The 16725-nt window shown below is 43.1% G+C and overlaps 1 protein-coding gene across 1 annotated transcript in view; it reads left to right on the top strand.

Moving 5' to 3' along the window:
* Positions 1-11588, top strand: part of LOC129696391 (cell division cycle protein 20 homolog) — a 64379-nt gene extending 52791 nt beyond the window's left edge. The window contains exons 9-12 of the mRNA XM_055634255.1: positions 998-1229; positions 1597-1722; positions 6471-6588; positions 10458-11588. Coding sequence (XP_055490230.1) covers positions 998-1229; positions 1597-1722; positions 6471-6588; positions 10458-10609 — 628 coding nt within the window. The 3' untranslated portion in view covers positions 10610-11588. The remainder of the gene's footprint in view (positions 1-997; positions 1230-1596; positions 1723-6470; positions 6589-10457) is intronic.
* Positions 11589-16725: the final 5137 nt, after the last annotated feature.

Below are 16725 nucleotides of genomic sequence, written 5' to 3'. Positions count from 1 at the left end.
TGAACATTTGGCCTGCCCAATAGTTTCCTTACCGGCCTCTCAAATTCCATCCTAAATCAACTTGAGAAGAATGCTCGTGGACACATCTTATACATCAAATCCTGCTTGTTGAAGGAATGGGTGATGTTTCGGGTCGAGACGCTTCTTCAGACCCTCGATCCAAAATGTCACCCATTCTTACTCTCCAGAGATGCTGCCTGTCCGGCTGAGTTACTCCAGCATTTTGTGTCTATCTTCGGTTTAAACCAGCATCTGCAGTTCCTTCCTGCACAATGAAAAAAGTAGTCTGTTCCATATTTTGTAGGAAAGAATTTCACAGGATTTTTTATTTAGCTGGTTGCAGCTGAACTACATGGCACAAATAGTGGTGAAATGTTGGCAATTTTATTTTTAGCAATTACATTTAAACTTAAACCCTGAGATTAAAATGCAAGTCCACAAGGACAATTTAGTCACATCCTATCCGCTGGCTTTGGGCAAGAGTATAAGCCTAATGTTCTATTAAATGATATTCCATCCATTAAACCATTCATCTATATTTCCAATGCCAGAGATGATTATGACCAGCAATAGCTATGTTGCTGTGGTAGTTTGTGAGCTACGAGCATTGGCATTGATTGCTAAGGTTGAATTGCCTCCAGCTCGCCATGCTGTAATTACCATGGTGCTGTGACTTAACACATGGAGCTACTGATCAAATTTATGATTATATATTATGGAACAAAACTAAGGATTTAAACCTGAATTTTAAAGGGTGTCACTAAATTTAACTTTTAAAATTACTTTTGAAACTAAAATATTTAGTGACCTAATATGAATAAATTATTTTACCTCATTTAAACCATGCATTTTTATTTGGAACATGAAATTATTTTGTGAGATATTGTTAATGGAACTTCATATTTCAAATAACTACTGTATTTTGCTGATTATGGTTATGAAAATGTTGGAGTGTCTTGTTTATATATATTTATTTCCACCTGCCTATGTTCTATAGTGGCTCTCGGTTTGGATCTATTCACCACCATGATGTAAGAATGGCACAACATCATGTTGGCACACTCATCGGTCATGATTCACAAGTATGCAGCCTCAAATGGTCACCAGATAGTGCCTTCCTTGCCAGTGGTGGAAATGATGGTCTACTGAATATTTGGCGTAATGATCCTGGGGGCAATGTCAATAGTAAACCAGACATGACTATTAATAATCTGGAATCAGCTGTGAAGGTGAATGCTATTTAATTAAATTTAGCATTATAACATGTCTCCTGTCTAATGCTAATAGATAGCTTCAAAACTTTGATTAGCATTATAGAGTCATAGACATATTGTTATTACATCAAACAGACAGTGAAGGCTCTTTGGCCAACCATGTCCATGCCAACCATTAATTGCCCAGCCGTATTAAATTCCATTTACCAGTACTTGAACTGCAAGCCTTTCTTCAGACACAATTTGGCTAATATAACATTTGGGCACAATTTGACTAATATAAATACATGTTTACGTTTACTATTTATGCAGAAGAAAATTATATAGATGATCAAGAAAATAAATCTATTATTTAATGCTAATTGAATATGTTTGTTATTAGGCCATGAACTGGTGCCCATGGCAATCTCGAATTCTTGCCGTTGGGGGAGGAATGAAAGATGGACGTTTGCGTATATGGGACACAAAAAGTGGGAGCTGCATTCAAGACGTAGATACAAGATCACAAGTAAGATAATACCGAATTTTATAATATGGCCGTGGAATTATTACATTTAACTTTGCAATTAGGTTTTGTGGTCAGAATTTCATATTTTGATTCTAATTTTGCATCCATTCTTTCAGCAATATAATCACAACAATCACCATCAGTTCCCATATGTCCAATTCAATCTCACTGCCATTCTCCCAGACCTTCCATTGTCGTTAAATTGTCAAGAACGATGTTGCTGTACTGAGGGATAGCCAAGTGTATCGCTCATTGCTGGCAACTGATGGGAAGCAGCTGTAAAGCAAAGATCGTAGAGGGACAAGATAGACCACTCCTCGAAAAACGCGTAGTATGACGTGTGTGACCGTCGACGCCATATTGTTAAGCATTTATTGGGCTGTAATGGCGTCCTCAGCTAAATCTTCATCTCACTGCTCCGCTATCAAGTATTCTAATCGTAAATCTAAACGACCCAACCTGTCATTCTTTAGGTTCCCCAATAAAAAAGAAAGGTGAGAAAATATTTTTATTATTTTCAGTCGATATTCTGTCGTGAAAATGGTATTTTCTGTTCTCCCATCAACGGCCATTGGGAAACATTAGTCGGTACATTAGAAAGTTCTTAGACTTATTTTTAATAGTTCTTTACTCACCACAATAATAAAGACAATTTTAACACTTCTGTACGTTTTTGGTTTTGTTTTGTAAGGGATTAGTCTGCACAATATGGCCCGCAGACACATTAGGTCCAGTGACCAGGAGACTTTTCGAGTCCGAGAATGGGCGGCTGTTACCCATTATATTCCTCGAACATAGGGACATAGCAAACAACACTCACATACATACAAGACATCACAAGCAAAGATCACAAGCCCGCCGTGAAGAAGGGTGCAATCAAATATTATATAACTCTGCTCTATCATCTTTGGGTGCAATGGTGGGTCGGGGGGTTCGGTGGCGGCGGCCGCAATCAAAGATACTAGTGGAGCTCTGCTCTATAATCTTTGGTCGGAATGGGACGGCTGCGCGTTATAATGTGCTATCGTTCCACTCTCCCTCTCCCCCTTCTCCCTCTCCCCCTCCTCCGTCTCCCCCTTGTCCCTCCCCCCTTCTCCCTGTCCCCCCCTTTCCCCTTCTCCCTCCCCCCTTCTCCCTCTCCCCCTTCTCCCCCTCTCCCTCATTCCCTCTCCCTCTCTATCCCTCTCTATCTCTCCCTCTCCCCCTCCCTCCCTCCCTCCCCCCCTCCCCCCACCCCCCCCCCTCCCCCTCCCCCTCCCCCTCTCCCCCCCCCTCCCTCTCTTTCGATCTCTCTCTCCCCTCCTCTCGATCTCTCGCTCCCCTCTCTTCTCTCGATCTCTCTCTCTCTCTCTCTCTCTCTCCCCCTCTCTACGCGATCTCCTTCCCTTCCCTCTCTCCCACCCTTCCATCTCTCCCTCCCTTACCTCTTCGTGAGAGTTGGCAGCTCTGCTATGCCTTGGGTCCAAAAGAGGATAGATAGAAAATACTTAATTGTCTTTGTAAGAAGATTTTAATAAGCTCTTCTACATTTAAGGTAAATTGACATATTAGAGGCAAAACACATTTTCAATATACAGGTCTCTCCACACAACTGAAAACAATTGCATTTAAGTGATATATCATCCATTGTTCAGGCAAGTAGCACTAGGTTACAATAAACTTCCTGCATATTCCAGGAATTCATCTCATAAAAATGGGAGAGGCTTAAATGCATTGTAAAATCATAAATCCATGTTGACTTGGACTAATGCTTTTACTGCTATCCAAATGCCCCATTATTACATCTTTAATAATTGACTCCAGCATCTTTCACACCACCAAAGTCAGGCTAACTGGTCTGTAATTCCCCATTTTCTCTCTCGCTCCTTTCTTGAAAAGTGGGATAGCATTAGCTATCCTCCAATCCACAGGAACTGATCGTAAATCTATTGATCGTTGGAAAATAATAGAAACATAGAAATTAGGTGCAGGAGTAGGCCATTCGTCCCTTCGAGCCTGCACCGCCATTCAATATGATCATGGCTGACCATCCAACTCAGTATCCCGTACCTGCCTTCTCTCCATACCCTCTGATCCCCTTAGCCACAAGGGCCACATCTAACTCCCTCTTAAATATAGCCAATGAACTGGCCTCGACTACCCTCTGCGGCAGAGAGTTCCAGAGATTCACCACTCTCTGTGTGAAAAAGGTTCTTCTCATCTCGGTTTTAAAGGATTTCCCCCTTATCCTTAAGCTGTGACCCCTTGTCCTGGACTTCCCCAACATCGGGAGCAATCTTCCTGCATCTAGTCTGTCCAACCCCTTAAGAATTTTGTAAGTTTCTATAAGATCCCCTCTCAATCTCCTAAATTATAGAGAGTATAAACCAAGTCTATCCAGTCTTTCTTCATAAGACAGTCCTGACATCCCAGGAATCAGTCTGGTGAACCTTCTCTGCACTCCCTCTATGGCAATAATGTCCTTCCTCAGATTTGGAGACCAAAACTGTACGCAATACTCCAGGTGTGGTCTCACCAAGACCCTGTACAACTGCAGTAGAAACTCCCTGCTCCTATACTCAAATCCTTTCGCTATGAAAGCTAACATACCATTCGCTTTCTTCACTGCCTGCTGCACCTGCATGCCTACTTTCAATGACTGGTGTACCATGACACCCAGGTCTCGCTGCATCTCCCCTTTTCCTAGTCGGCCGCCATTTAGATAATAGTCTGCTTTCCTGTTTTTGCCACCAAAATGGATAACCTCACATTTATCCACATTATACTGCATCTGCCAAACATTTGCCCACTCACCCAGCCTATCCAAGTCACCTTGCAGTCTCCTAGCATCCTCCTCACAGCTAACACTGTCCCCCAGCTTAGTGTCATCCGCAAACTTGGAGATATTGCCTTCAATTCCCTCATCCAGATCATTAATATATATTGTAAATAGGTGGGGTCCCAGCACTGAGCCTTGCGGTACCCCACTAGTCACTGCCTGCCTAATGAAGAACTCAACCATATTATGGTCACTCTTGCCCAAGGGGGCAGTACAACAAGATTGCTAACTAACCCTTCCTCATTACTCAATACCCAGTCTAAAATAGCCTGCTCTCTCGTTGGTTCCTCTACATGTTAATCATATGTATAAATATATATGTATGTGTATATATATGCATGTATATGTATATGTGTGTATATATGTATGTATATATATATGTTTATATGTGTGTATGTATGCATATAAATGTATCCATATGTATGTGTGTATTTGTATGTGTGGATATGTATGTGTATATGTATGTATGTATGTGTATATATGTGTGTGTATATATGTATGTGTATATATATGTGTGTGTAAATATATATATGCATATATATTATTACTATATAATTATATATATAATTGCCTTTATGGTTTATGTATATCATCTTACAAGACAAATAAATTAATAGCGATTATTTAAATCAAAGTAGCTTCTGATACATGAGAATAAACTATTATCTCTAACTTGCCTCTCACACACAGACACACATTCATATAAATATATTAAATATATATACGTTAAATTTAATTTTTTGCAGTGTGTGTTAAAGCAATACAATGCAAGGGAAACTACACAAAGGAGGGGTCTGTTCCCGCTACAAGATACTTGAGGATCTTTGCTTTGGATCAAAGATTATAGCGGAGCTCTATAATCTTTGCTTTGAATCACAGCGGGTGGAATACCGGAAGTCGAGTGTCGCTGTAACAAATGGCGGCCGTGACGTTCCGTTGCGTACTACACGTCAGCCCATTGAATTTCGAAGGAGTGGTCTATCTTGTCCCTCTACGATCTTTGCTGTAAAGTGGGAAGTGGCTGTAAAGTGGGAAGTGGCTGTAAAAGGACAGCGCCGCTGGGCGGGGAGAGTCGGAAGGCTGGCCTCTGCCTCTCTCTCTCTCTCTCTCTCTCTCTCTCTCGCTCTCGCTCTCGCTCTCGCTCTCGCCCTCGCTCTCTCTCTCTCTCTCTCTCGTCCCGGGGACGCGAGGGATCTAGGAACTGCAGCCAGTCCCGGGGACGCGAGGGATCTAGGAACTGCAGCCAGTCCCGGGGCGCGCAGGCGATGTTGCTGAACCCTAGACTAAACCAAACTCTTGATCCGATCCCACCATCCTTTTTTCAAAATTTAGCAACTTAAATTGGGGGCGCGTCTTCATTGCCAGGAAATATGGTAGTTTAAATTTAAAAACAGTATTTCTTTAGTTTTAACTATTTTGAAACGTTTTGAATGATGGTGATTTTGAGGGTGAATGAGATATTTTGACAGATGGTAAAGCTGAGGTTTGAGCTCAGCTGCTTTTGCAAGTGGGTCTTGTTCTGGCCCACCCATATGATTCAGCTGCAACACTGGAAGGCCAATGGCTGACTGGCACTTTGCTTAGTTGTCTGGGCCAATTGGTTTGTCAGATCTATACAATCAGGAAGGCAGGCAATTAGTGGGAAGGGATGGGTGACCTTACACAGGATAAACAAGGCCATCTTTTCAACAAACTTGCATTTCAATTTCTGTAATACTCTCCCCAGTAAAACTGGTTGCAGTTTTCAAATGAACTCTTGTAGATTACTAGGTTATGGGCACATATAGAATGGATGCAAGTTATTTCTCCCAATTTTTCCTCATACACCATCTAGCCTGAAGTATTTTCCAATGACTATATGTAGAGGCAATTTATATGTCATGTAAAAAGATATACAGTGCTGATAACCGTTATTTGTGTTTCTTTCCAGATTTGTTCATTGCTGTGGTTACCAAAGTTCAAAGAACTAGTAACTGGCCATGGTTTTCCAAAACATCAGGTCTCCGTTTGGAATTATCCAACTCTTATCAAGTCAGCTGATCTAATAGGTACGACACAAGCACCTCATAGATTGCATGGAAAGTTTTTTGAAATGGGCCCATTCTATGAGGTGAAGTTAGACAAGAGCAGTGAGGTTGATTAGCCGAAAGTGACAAAGGCTAGAGGTGAAAATGCGACAAAATGAGTGACAGATAAGGAGAGAAGAGGAGGAGTGAAATGTAAATTAAGAAGGAGGAATATAGGTGAAAAGGTGCTGAAGGGAAAAGGTGCTGTTCATTGTTGTGGTTACTAAAGTTCAAAGCAGCACAACAGCAATGAAAATGTAAATATGTCAAGATTTAGAGCCATAGTGTCATCGAGTGATACAATGTGGAAACAGGCCCTTTGGCCTAACTTGCCCACACCGGCCAATATGTCCCAGCTACACTAGTCCCACCTGCCAGCATTTGGCCCATATCCCTCCAAACCTGTCCTATCCATGCACCTGTCTAACTGCTTCTTAAAAGTTGGGATAGTCCCTGCCTCAGGCAGCTTGTTCCATACATACACCACTGTTTGTGCGAAAAAGATACCCCTCAAATTCCTATTAAATCTTTTCCCCTTCACCTTAAACCTATGTCCTTTGGTCCTCGATTCACCGACTCTGGGCAAGAGACTCTGCATCTACCCGGTCTATTCCTCTCATGATCTTATACACCTCTATAAGATCACCCCTCATCCTCCTGCGCTCCAAGGAATAGAGTCCCAACTTAGTCAATCTCTCCCGAAAGCTCAGACCCTCAAGGTGTGGCAACATCCTCGTAAATCTATTCTGTATCCTTACCAGCTTGACAACATCTTTCCTATAACATGGTGCACGGAACTGAATACAATACTCTAAATGTGGCCTCACCAACATCTTACTGGATATAACTGCAATATGTCCTCCCAACCTCTATACTCAATACTCTGGCTGATGAAGGTGATGTGAATGATTATGAATGATGGACTAGATTGTTCAAATTTATAGTATCTTGCTGCTGTAGGAGCATATTTCAAAATATCATTAGCAATTAATTGAAATGGAAAATAAGTACAAATTATCAGGTTTCATTAAATATTTTTATTCTCACCTGCTTAAACCTATGGATATTGATTCCTCTACTCTGGGTAAAAGACTCCGTGCATTCACCCTTTCAATTCTCCGCATGATTTTATACACCTCTATAAGATTACCCCTCAGCTTCCTGGGCTCCCAGGATAGAGTCCCAGCTTGCCCATCCTCTCCCTACAGCTCAGGCATTTGAGTCCTGGCAATATCCTTCTAAAGCTTCTCTGCTCTTTTTCAGTTTAATGACATGCTTCCAAATCGCTCCATAGATGCTGCTGCACCCGCTGAGTTTCTCCAGCTTTTTTGTGTACCTTCGATTTTCCAGCATCTGCAGTTCCTTCTTAAAAACGAAGAGTTAAAGTTAGTGGCAGTTGAGTGACACGGGAATTAATATGCCAGCACCAACTCCTCTCAGCCAACACACTAACAATAGTGTCGTAAGAGACATTTCCTTAGTTCTCTCCTTCTCTGCAAGCTTGAATTTTGAATTAGGGCAGGGTCAACTTTGCTGGTACTAGACGGGAACATGCAAAAGTTGATTGGAGTAGATTGTTTGCAGGCAAAGGGACATCTGGAAAGTGGGATCCTTTTAAATATGTGATGGTGAGAGTTCAGAGCCTGCACACTCCTGCTGAAGTGAAGAGCAAGGCAAATGGGAGAAAGGAAGTTTGGATGACAAGAAAATGTGATGCTCTGGTCAGGTAAAAGGAGGAGTTATGGCCAGGTGTAGGCAGCAGGGATCGTGTGTCTCTGGAGGAGTTTAAAGGTGGAAACTTAAGGAAATCAGGAGAACAAAAAAGGGGGCAAGAGACAGTTAAGATTAAGGAGAATCCAAAGATATTTTATTTTCATTAAGGGAAACAAGTTAACTAGAGAGAGAATAAGGTCCCTCAGAAACCAAAGTGGTCATCTATGTGAGGAGGAGATGAACAAGGTTAATTAGTATTTCTCCTATGTTATTCCTCTGTGGGGCAAGACATGAAGGCCAGGGAACCTGGGACAGGAAATGGAGATAACTTGAGGACTATTCTTTTTACAATCAAGGAGGTGCTGATCTTCCTCTTATTTATGTGAATAGATACATCTCCTGGGCTTGATCAGATATATCTGAGGACACTGTGGGAAGCTAGAGAAAAAATTGCAGGAGCTCTGACTATGATATATAAATCATAATTAGATACGGGTGAGTGCCGGATGACTGGAGGTTGGCTTATTTTGTGCCTCTATTTAAGAAGGGCTGCAAGGAAAAATCGGTGGTAGGTAGGTTACTGGAGAGGATACTGAAGGATTTGATACATCTGCATTTTGGGAGGCAAAGGCTGATTAGGGATAATAAAGATGGTTTACAAATCTAATTTTTTGAAGTTTTTAGAAGAAGTAACCAAGCAGGTTGGTGAGGGCAAGGCCGTAGACATTGTCTTTATGGACTTCAGCAAAGCCTTTGAGAAGGTTCAGCATGGTAGTCTGCTCTGGAAAGTTAGATCCAGGGAGATGGCTCTAAGCCTGGCATAGATATATCCAAGTCCGGATACAGAATTGGCTTCATGGAAGGAAGCAGTGAGTGGTTTTGAGGCATATGGGCTATGCCGCATGACTCTAACCCCTTACAATGAAAATAACAATATTTTTGATTTTCAGCTTTTATTAATTCTGATGAAAAGCATCAATTTTAATGTTTCTTTTGTTTCTTTCACCCCATGTATTGTCTGACCTGCTGAGTATTTCCAGTATTTCAATGTTTGGTTTAGATTTCTTGCATCTGCAGTTTGTTTGGGTTTTTCATGTTTGTCAATTCTTGCATTCTGATAAACCACAAGATAGCAGAATTCTTTAGAGTATTTTCTGTTGTCAACCTTATCGAATGCGAGCGATTCAATATCCGGTGGGCGGCGCGACTCTGGTCAGCAGCGGCCTCTGCAGTCTGTCCGCGTTTTATTATTTTCTGTCTGTGTTTTTATGTCGTTTTTCTTATTTTTTGTTGGGGTGTGTGTGTGGGGGGACGGGGGGGAAACTTTTTAAAATCTCTCACTGCACGGGAGACCCGACCTTTTCTCGTCGGGTTTCCGTTGTCGTTGGGGCCGCATCCAGGAGCGGCCTCCAACAGGAAGAGACTGGGGACTCTGGTGCTACGACTCACCGTCACCGTCGCGGGGCTGGCCGAGTCCGGAGCGGGTGGAGTGGTGGAGGAGCGCTGCTGCTGCTGCTGCTGCGGCCCGACCGGAGAGTCGGAGGCTCCAACGGCAGGTCTGTGGACGGCGGCACCGGGAGCCCGCGGGTCCCTGGAGGGAGACCGCTTTTCAGGGCTCTCGCAACGGCGACTTCCCCCGCCCGAGTTGCGGGGTTGAAGAGCTCCTGGAGCGGGGCCTAACATCACCGCCCCGCGCGGCTTGGAATGGCCGCGGGACTCTGCGAGCGCACGCCAGGGGCTCTAACACCAAGACCCGGTGTGCGACCTTGCATCACCCGGCGTGGCTTTAATGGCCGCGGGACAATCGCCATCGCCAGCCGGGGGCTTTGACTTTGACTCTGACATGGGGGGGGGGGAGTGCAGTGGAGAGATAAGTTTATTTGGCCTTCCATCACAGCGATGTGATGGATGTTTATGTAAATTATGTTGTGTCTTGGGTCTATGTGTTTGTAATGTATGGCTGCAGAAACGGCATTTCATTTGGACCTCAAGGGGTCCAAATGACAATTAAATGTATCTTGTATCTTGAATGGAGGCAAGTACGTCATGCTGTGGCTGATGTCTATGCCGTGCCGCAGTTGATTTCTCGCACTCATGCTGAAATAACAATCATTTAATGCAATGTTCTTTCTTTGCAGGTCACAGAGGGAGAGTTTTGCACTTGGCATTGAGTTCTGATGGCAATGTTGTGTTTTCAGCAGCAGCCGATGAAACTGTATGTTTGTGGAATTGCATGACCACCAGTGACCAAACAAAGGAGAGCTCTAGGGAAGGAACGCGGACTTTATAATGCAAGCTATCTGTCTTGGGGATTCACAATATTAACTGTTGTAGGTTAAGCAGCTGGCAAATAAAACCCCAGTTTTAAGATACCAGGAAAGATATTATTGTAAAAAAATATAGTTAAAATGGTATTTATGAAACCTGCCATCCTTCTCATAAGGATTTATGGAAGACAATCTTCTGAGGTAGAACGGGGCACTGATTAAGGATGATCAGCCATGATCACATGGAATGGCGGTGCTGGCTCGAAGGGCCAAATGGCCTACTCCTGCACCTATTGTCTATTTATTTCCACCACAATATTACGTATTTGATTGGAATTAAATTTTGCATCATGGCTTACAAAGTATAAGCTCATACCTAAAAGAAACAGCTGCAGATTATGTTTATACACTGTAGTGCCTTTAATACAGTAAGGCACTTCACAAGAGCATTAGTAAACAACACTTGGCCTTGTGCAACATAAGGAATATTGAAGGAGATAACCAAAACATTACCCATAGGTGACCCCTTTGCAATTGATATGATCAAAAACTTCATCTCATGCTTCTCCTTTATATCTAGTTTGGTGGGATGACCTTTCTTAGATTGACTATCAACTATGCCATTGGAATTAGAGAACAAACTGAGAATCCAACCAAGACTTCTCTCCCTCCATTTTCTCTCCCCCCATTCCAATACTATAACCTTGACAGGATCCTGTAAAGACCTGTTATTCTGTCTCGAGTTGATTCTCTCCTTGGAAAAAAGATCAAAAGAATTGGTGTTCAAGAAGGAACTGCAGATGCTGGAAGATCGAAGGTACACAAAAATGGTGGAGAAACTCAGCGGGTGCAGCAGCATCTATGGAGCGAAGGAAATAGGCGACGTTTCGGGCCGAAACCCTTCTTCAGACTCTCCTTCCAAAGAATTGGGTCAGCTTTCACACATTCTTTGCCAGAATGCAGATCTACCACACCCACACCCACACCCAACCCCACTCCCTCACCACCTCACCACCCCCCCCCCCCCCCCCCCCCCCCACCCACCCCCACCCCACGACACTCTTGCATAATTACCTGCATCTGCTGAAGCCATTTCCTTTGGTCTGGCCACAACCTACACCATTTACTCGCATTACCTACACATTGGCTTGTACTCGCTAGAATTTAGAAGATTGATGGGGGATCTTATAGAAACTTACAAAGTTCTTAAGGGGTTGGACAGGCTAGATGCAGGAAGATTGTTCCCGATGTTGGAGAAGTCCAGAACAAGGGGTCACAGTTTAAGGATAAGGGGGAAGACAAGGGGGAAGTCTTTTAGGACCGAGATGAGGAAAAACATTTTTCACACAGAGAGTGGTGAATCTGTGGAATTCTCTGCCACAGAAGGTAGTTGAGGCCAGTTCATTGGTTATATTTAAGAGGGAGTTAGATGTGGCCCTTGTGGCTAAGGGGATCAGGGGGTATGGAGAGAAGGCAAGTACAGGATACTGAGTTGGATGAACAGCCATGATCATATTGAATGGCGGTGCAGGCTCGAAGGGCCGAATGGTCTACTCCTGCACCTATCTTCTATGTTTCTATTATAGGCCCAGGCCCCCTTCCTAGCCATTGTTACATCAAAGTAGACAGTTTGGCCCATGGAATTATATCTGACCTTCAATTGTGCTTCCGAGTTGAATAGGATGCTGAGTTAGGGGCCAGGGAAGGAGATGGAGCTAAATGTCAAGGAATGGATTTGTGACATGGGCTATGACAATAGATTTTGCTCAACCAAGATCTTTTTCATACTTCAGTGTTTGGTGCAGGACTACAGAAGGAGAAATGGTGTTTTATCATTAATGTTTTATTATTATTAATGTTTAGTGTTTCCTGAGCCATTCGTAACTGTCACTGTATGTAATGTTGTTACGTGGGTGGTGCACCAAGGCAAGTTCCTTGTATGTGAATACTTGGCCAATAAATTACTTACTTACTTAAACTTTCTTACTTATTAATGGGATGTACAGGTTATTGTGGGTCACAAGTAGAATTTCCTGATGATGAAAGCCATTTTTCCAAGAAACACACATGACTTGTTCACCCTGAGGAAATCCATACCACAATGGTTGGCATGACCCAGAGGTATGGATTCTGCGGAATATGGCTAACCTCTAACTCTGTGACTCTTCACACATGCATGCCCTTTAGCTATGCTAGTTGAATGGCAACATAATGAGAGCCACACATATACCAGGGCAGCAGTGGAAAATGCTCTCTTCAAGATTCCTTGCTTGTATCAGCCCGTGATCATCCTGCAGTGCACGCCAAGCAGTTGTGAAGCTTTCATCATCGGGCAGTTGGGACTAGTGTAGCTGGGACATGTTGGCTGGTGTGTGCAAGTCGGCTGAAAGGCCTGCTTCCATGCTGTGGTACTCTATCATCCATTGCATGCGGAGTAGACTCACCAAATGAAGGCACAGCTGGTGCTGGAAGATGAGGAACAAGGAGACCTAGAGCCCAAGGATGGTATTGCAAAGTCTTAAGAGCAGTGGGAGCAAAAGGAGCAGGAGGAATTATGTATATGCATTTGGACAGTTAGCACAGTTTTGTACGGGAGATCGTGTCTCATGATTCTGAGTTTTTTGAAAATGTAACTAAAAAGATTGATGAGGGCAATATGTTGTCTGTATGGACTTCAGCAAGGCATTTGACAAGGTTCTGCAAACTTGATAGTCTGCTGTGGAAGTTTAGATTGCATGGGATCCAGGGAGAGCTAGCCAACTGGATAGGGAATTGGCTTCATGGAAGGAAGCAGAGGGTGGAAGATTGTTTTCACAACTGGAGGCCTGTGACTAGTGGTGTGCCCTTTGCTGTTTATTTCAACGGTTTATTTATATGTACAAGACATGGTCAGTAATTTGTAGATGACACCAAACTGGGTGGTATGGATAGCGAAGATGGTTATCAAAGGTTACAGCATGATCTTGATTGGTTGGGTTGTAGGGCTGAGGAATGGTTAATGGAGTTTAATACAGATAAGTGTGAGCTGATGCATTTTGGGAAGTCAAACCAGAGCAGGACTATCACAGTGAATGACAGGGCACTGGGGAGTGTTGTAGAGTAGAGGGTTGTGGGAGTGCAGGTAAATAGTTCCTTGAAAGTGGTATCACAGGTAGAAAGGGTGGCCAAGAAGGCTTTCAGCACATCAGCTTTTGTCAGTCAAAGTATTGAGTATCGATGTTGGGAGATTATGTTACAGTTGTACATGACTGGGGAGGCTGTATTTGGAGTATTGTATTCTGTTTTGATCACCATGTTATAGGAAATATGCTGTTTAGTTGAAAAGGGTGCCGACCAGATTATGAGGATTTTGCCATGATTCAAGGGCCTGAGCTATAAGGAGAGATTGAGCAGTCCAGGACTTTATTCCTTGAAGCACAGGAGGAGGAGGGGTGATCTCATAGAGGTGTATGTGGTCATGAGGGCAATAGTTGGGGTAAATGCACAGAGGCTTTTATCCATAGTAGGGAATAACCATATAACCATATAACAATTATAGCACGGAAACAGGCCATCTCGACCCTTCTAGTCTGTGCCGAACACATAATCTCCCCTAGTCCCATATACCTGCGCTCAGACCATAACCCTCCATTCCCTTCCCATCCATATAACTATCCAATTTATTTTTAAATGATAAAAACAAACCTGCCTCCACCACCTTCACTGGAAGCTCATTCCACACAGTTACCACTCTCTGAGTAAAGAAGTTCCCCCTCATGTTACCCCTAAACTTCAGTCCCTTTGTTTGAATCTTCCTCAAGTCATGTCCCCTTGTTTGAATCTTCCCTACTCTCAGTGGGGAAAAGCTTTTCCACGTCAACTCTGTCTATCCCTCTCATCATTTTAAAAACCTCTATCAAGTCCCCCCTTAACCTTCTGCGCTCCAAAGAATAAAGCCCTAACTTGTTCAACCTTTCTTTGTAACTTAGTTGCTGAAACCCAGGCAACATTCTAGTGGGAATCAAGTACCTACGGCCATAGGTTTTAATGTGAGGGGGGATGGGGTGGGGGGGGATGGAGATTTAACAAGAACCTGAGGGGCAACCTTTTTACACTAAGGGTGGTGGGTGTATAGAACGGGTTGCCAGAGGAGGTAGTTGAGGCAGGTACTATCGTAACATCTAAGAAACATTTAGACAGATACATATATAGGATAGGTTTTGAGGGATATGGGCCAAATGCAGGCAGGTGGGACAAGGTCTGTTGGTTGGTGTGAGCAAGATAGGCCAAAGGGCTGTTTCCACGCTGTAAGACTGAGCCTATGGAAGAGGGTGGCCATTGGGGGAAGGGGGGAGGGACGAGGTATCACTGCTCAGCCTCTACACCTTCATCTCCTGGCTGAGTTGAGGAGCCAGGCTCTCTTGATTGAACAAGGATTTAAAAAAGAAAAATACAATTTCTTGATCTGAATTCATTGAGTTGGGCAGAACATCAGGTGCAGACTTAAAACACATTTTCTACTCACACTTTATACAACATTTGACTTGGACTCTTATTTGCGAAATTACTTGGCATTTTTTGTATGCCGCCTGATTCATACCTTCCAAGCTCTTCCTTCAGTCTTCCACCCAGATCTCCCTGCAATTCATGCGCAGGCTAATCCAATACTATTTAATCAGTCAAAACAATGTGGCAACTCAGTTTAACAATACACTTTGTTCTCCAAGCAGCACCTATTCAAATAAAGTATTTGAATATTCTCAGAAATCCACCAGTCATTTGTGTGCAAGAAATTGTCTAAAAGAAAGAGAAAAAGTTGTAGGTATGATGTTGTTTTTTTTGCAGATGAACGAGAATGATGTCATATTTTGGAACAGCAAACCTCAACAGACCGGTTTGCAGTGTTTCTCACCGTGAGAAATATACTTGGGTTAAATTGTCATACGTTTCTGAGGAGCAAGTGGTTTGCGATTCAAGGTGCAGATGAATGTATCAGATGAATGCTGAAACTCACCAATACCACCAAACTGGCCACAACTGAGCCTTAATAGTGTCCAGTTAAAGAACAGGCTTTCTGCACGAAACACGCTCTTTGTCTCAATGAGACCAGTCCAACCATCAAGTACGCATCTATATCAATCCTGTATTATTGTCCTATAAATCAGCTGTACAAACGAGACAATTTAATGGCCAACTAACCTACCAACCAGCATGTCTTTGGGCCATAGGAAGAAACTCATGCAGCCTATGAGAGAACCATTAGACATGAGAGTATAATTAGGCCATTTTGCCCATGGAGTCTACTTTGCCATTCATTCATGACTGATCTAATTTTCCCCCTCAAACTCATTTTCTTGCCTTCACTGTGTAATCTTTAATGCCCTTCCTAATCAAGGGCTTGTACTCGCTAGAATTTAGAAGATTGAGGGGGGATCTTATAGAAACTTCCAAAATTCTTAAGGGGTTGGACAGGCTAGATGCAGGAAGATTTTTCCCGATGTTGGGGAAGTTCAGAACAAGGGGTCACAGTTTAAGGATAAGAGGGACATCTTTTAGGACCGAGATGAGGCAAACATTTTTCACACAGAGAGTGGTGAATCTGTGGAATTCTCTGCCACAGAAGGTAGTTGAGGCCAGTTCATTGGCTATATTTAAGAGGGAGTTAGATGTGGCCCTTGTGGCTAAAGGGATCAGGGGGTATGGAGAGAAGGCAGGTACAGGATACTGAGTTGGATGGCGGTGCAGGCTCGTAGGGCCAAATGGCCTACTCCTGCACCTATCTTCTATGTTTCTATTATAGGCCCAGGCCCCATTCATAGCCATTGTTACATCAAAGTAGACAGTTTGGCCCATGGAATTATATCTGACCTTCAATTGTGCTTCCGAGTTGAATAGGATGCTGAGTTAGGGGCCAGGGAAGGAGATGGAGCTAAATGTCAAGGAATGGGTTTGTGACATGGGCTATGACACTAGATTTTGCTCAACCAAGATCTTTTTCATACTTCAGTGTTTGGTGCAGGACTACAGAAGGAGAAATGGTGTTTTATCATTAATGTTTTATTATTATTAATGTTTAGTGTTTCCTGAGCCATTCGTGACTGTCACTGTATGTAATGTTGTTACGTGGGTGGTGCACCAAGGCAAATTCCTTGTATGTGAA

This window comes from Leucoraja erinacea, chromosome 1 (assembly GCF_028641065.1).
Source record: "Leucoraja erinacea ecotype New England chromosome 1, Leri_hhj_1, whole genome shotgun sequence".
Classification (NCBI taxonomy): Eukaryota; Metazoa; Chordata; class Chondrichthyes; order Rajiformes; family Rajidae; genus Leucoraja; species Leucoraja erinaceus.
Note: the sequence above shows the minus strand (reverse complement) of the source record. Positions and strands in the feature narration are given on the sequence as shown.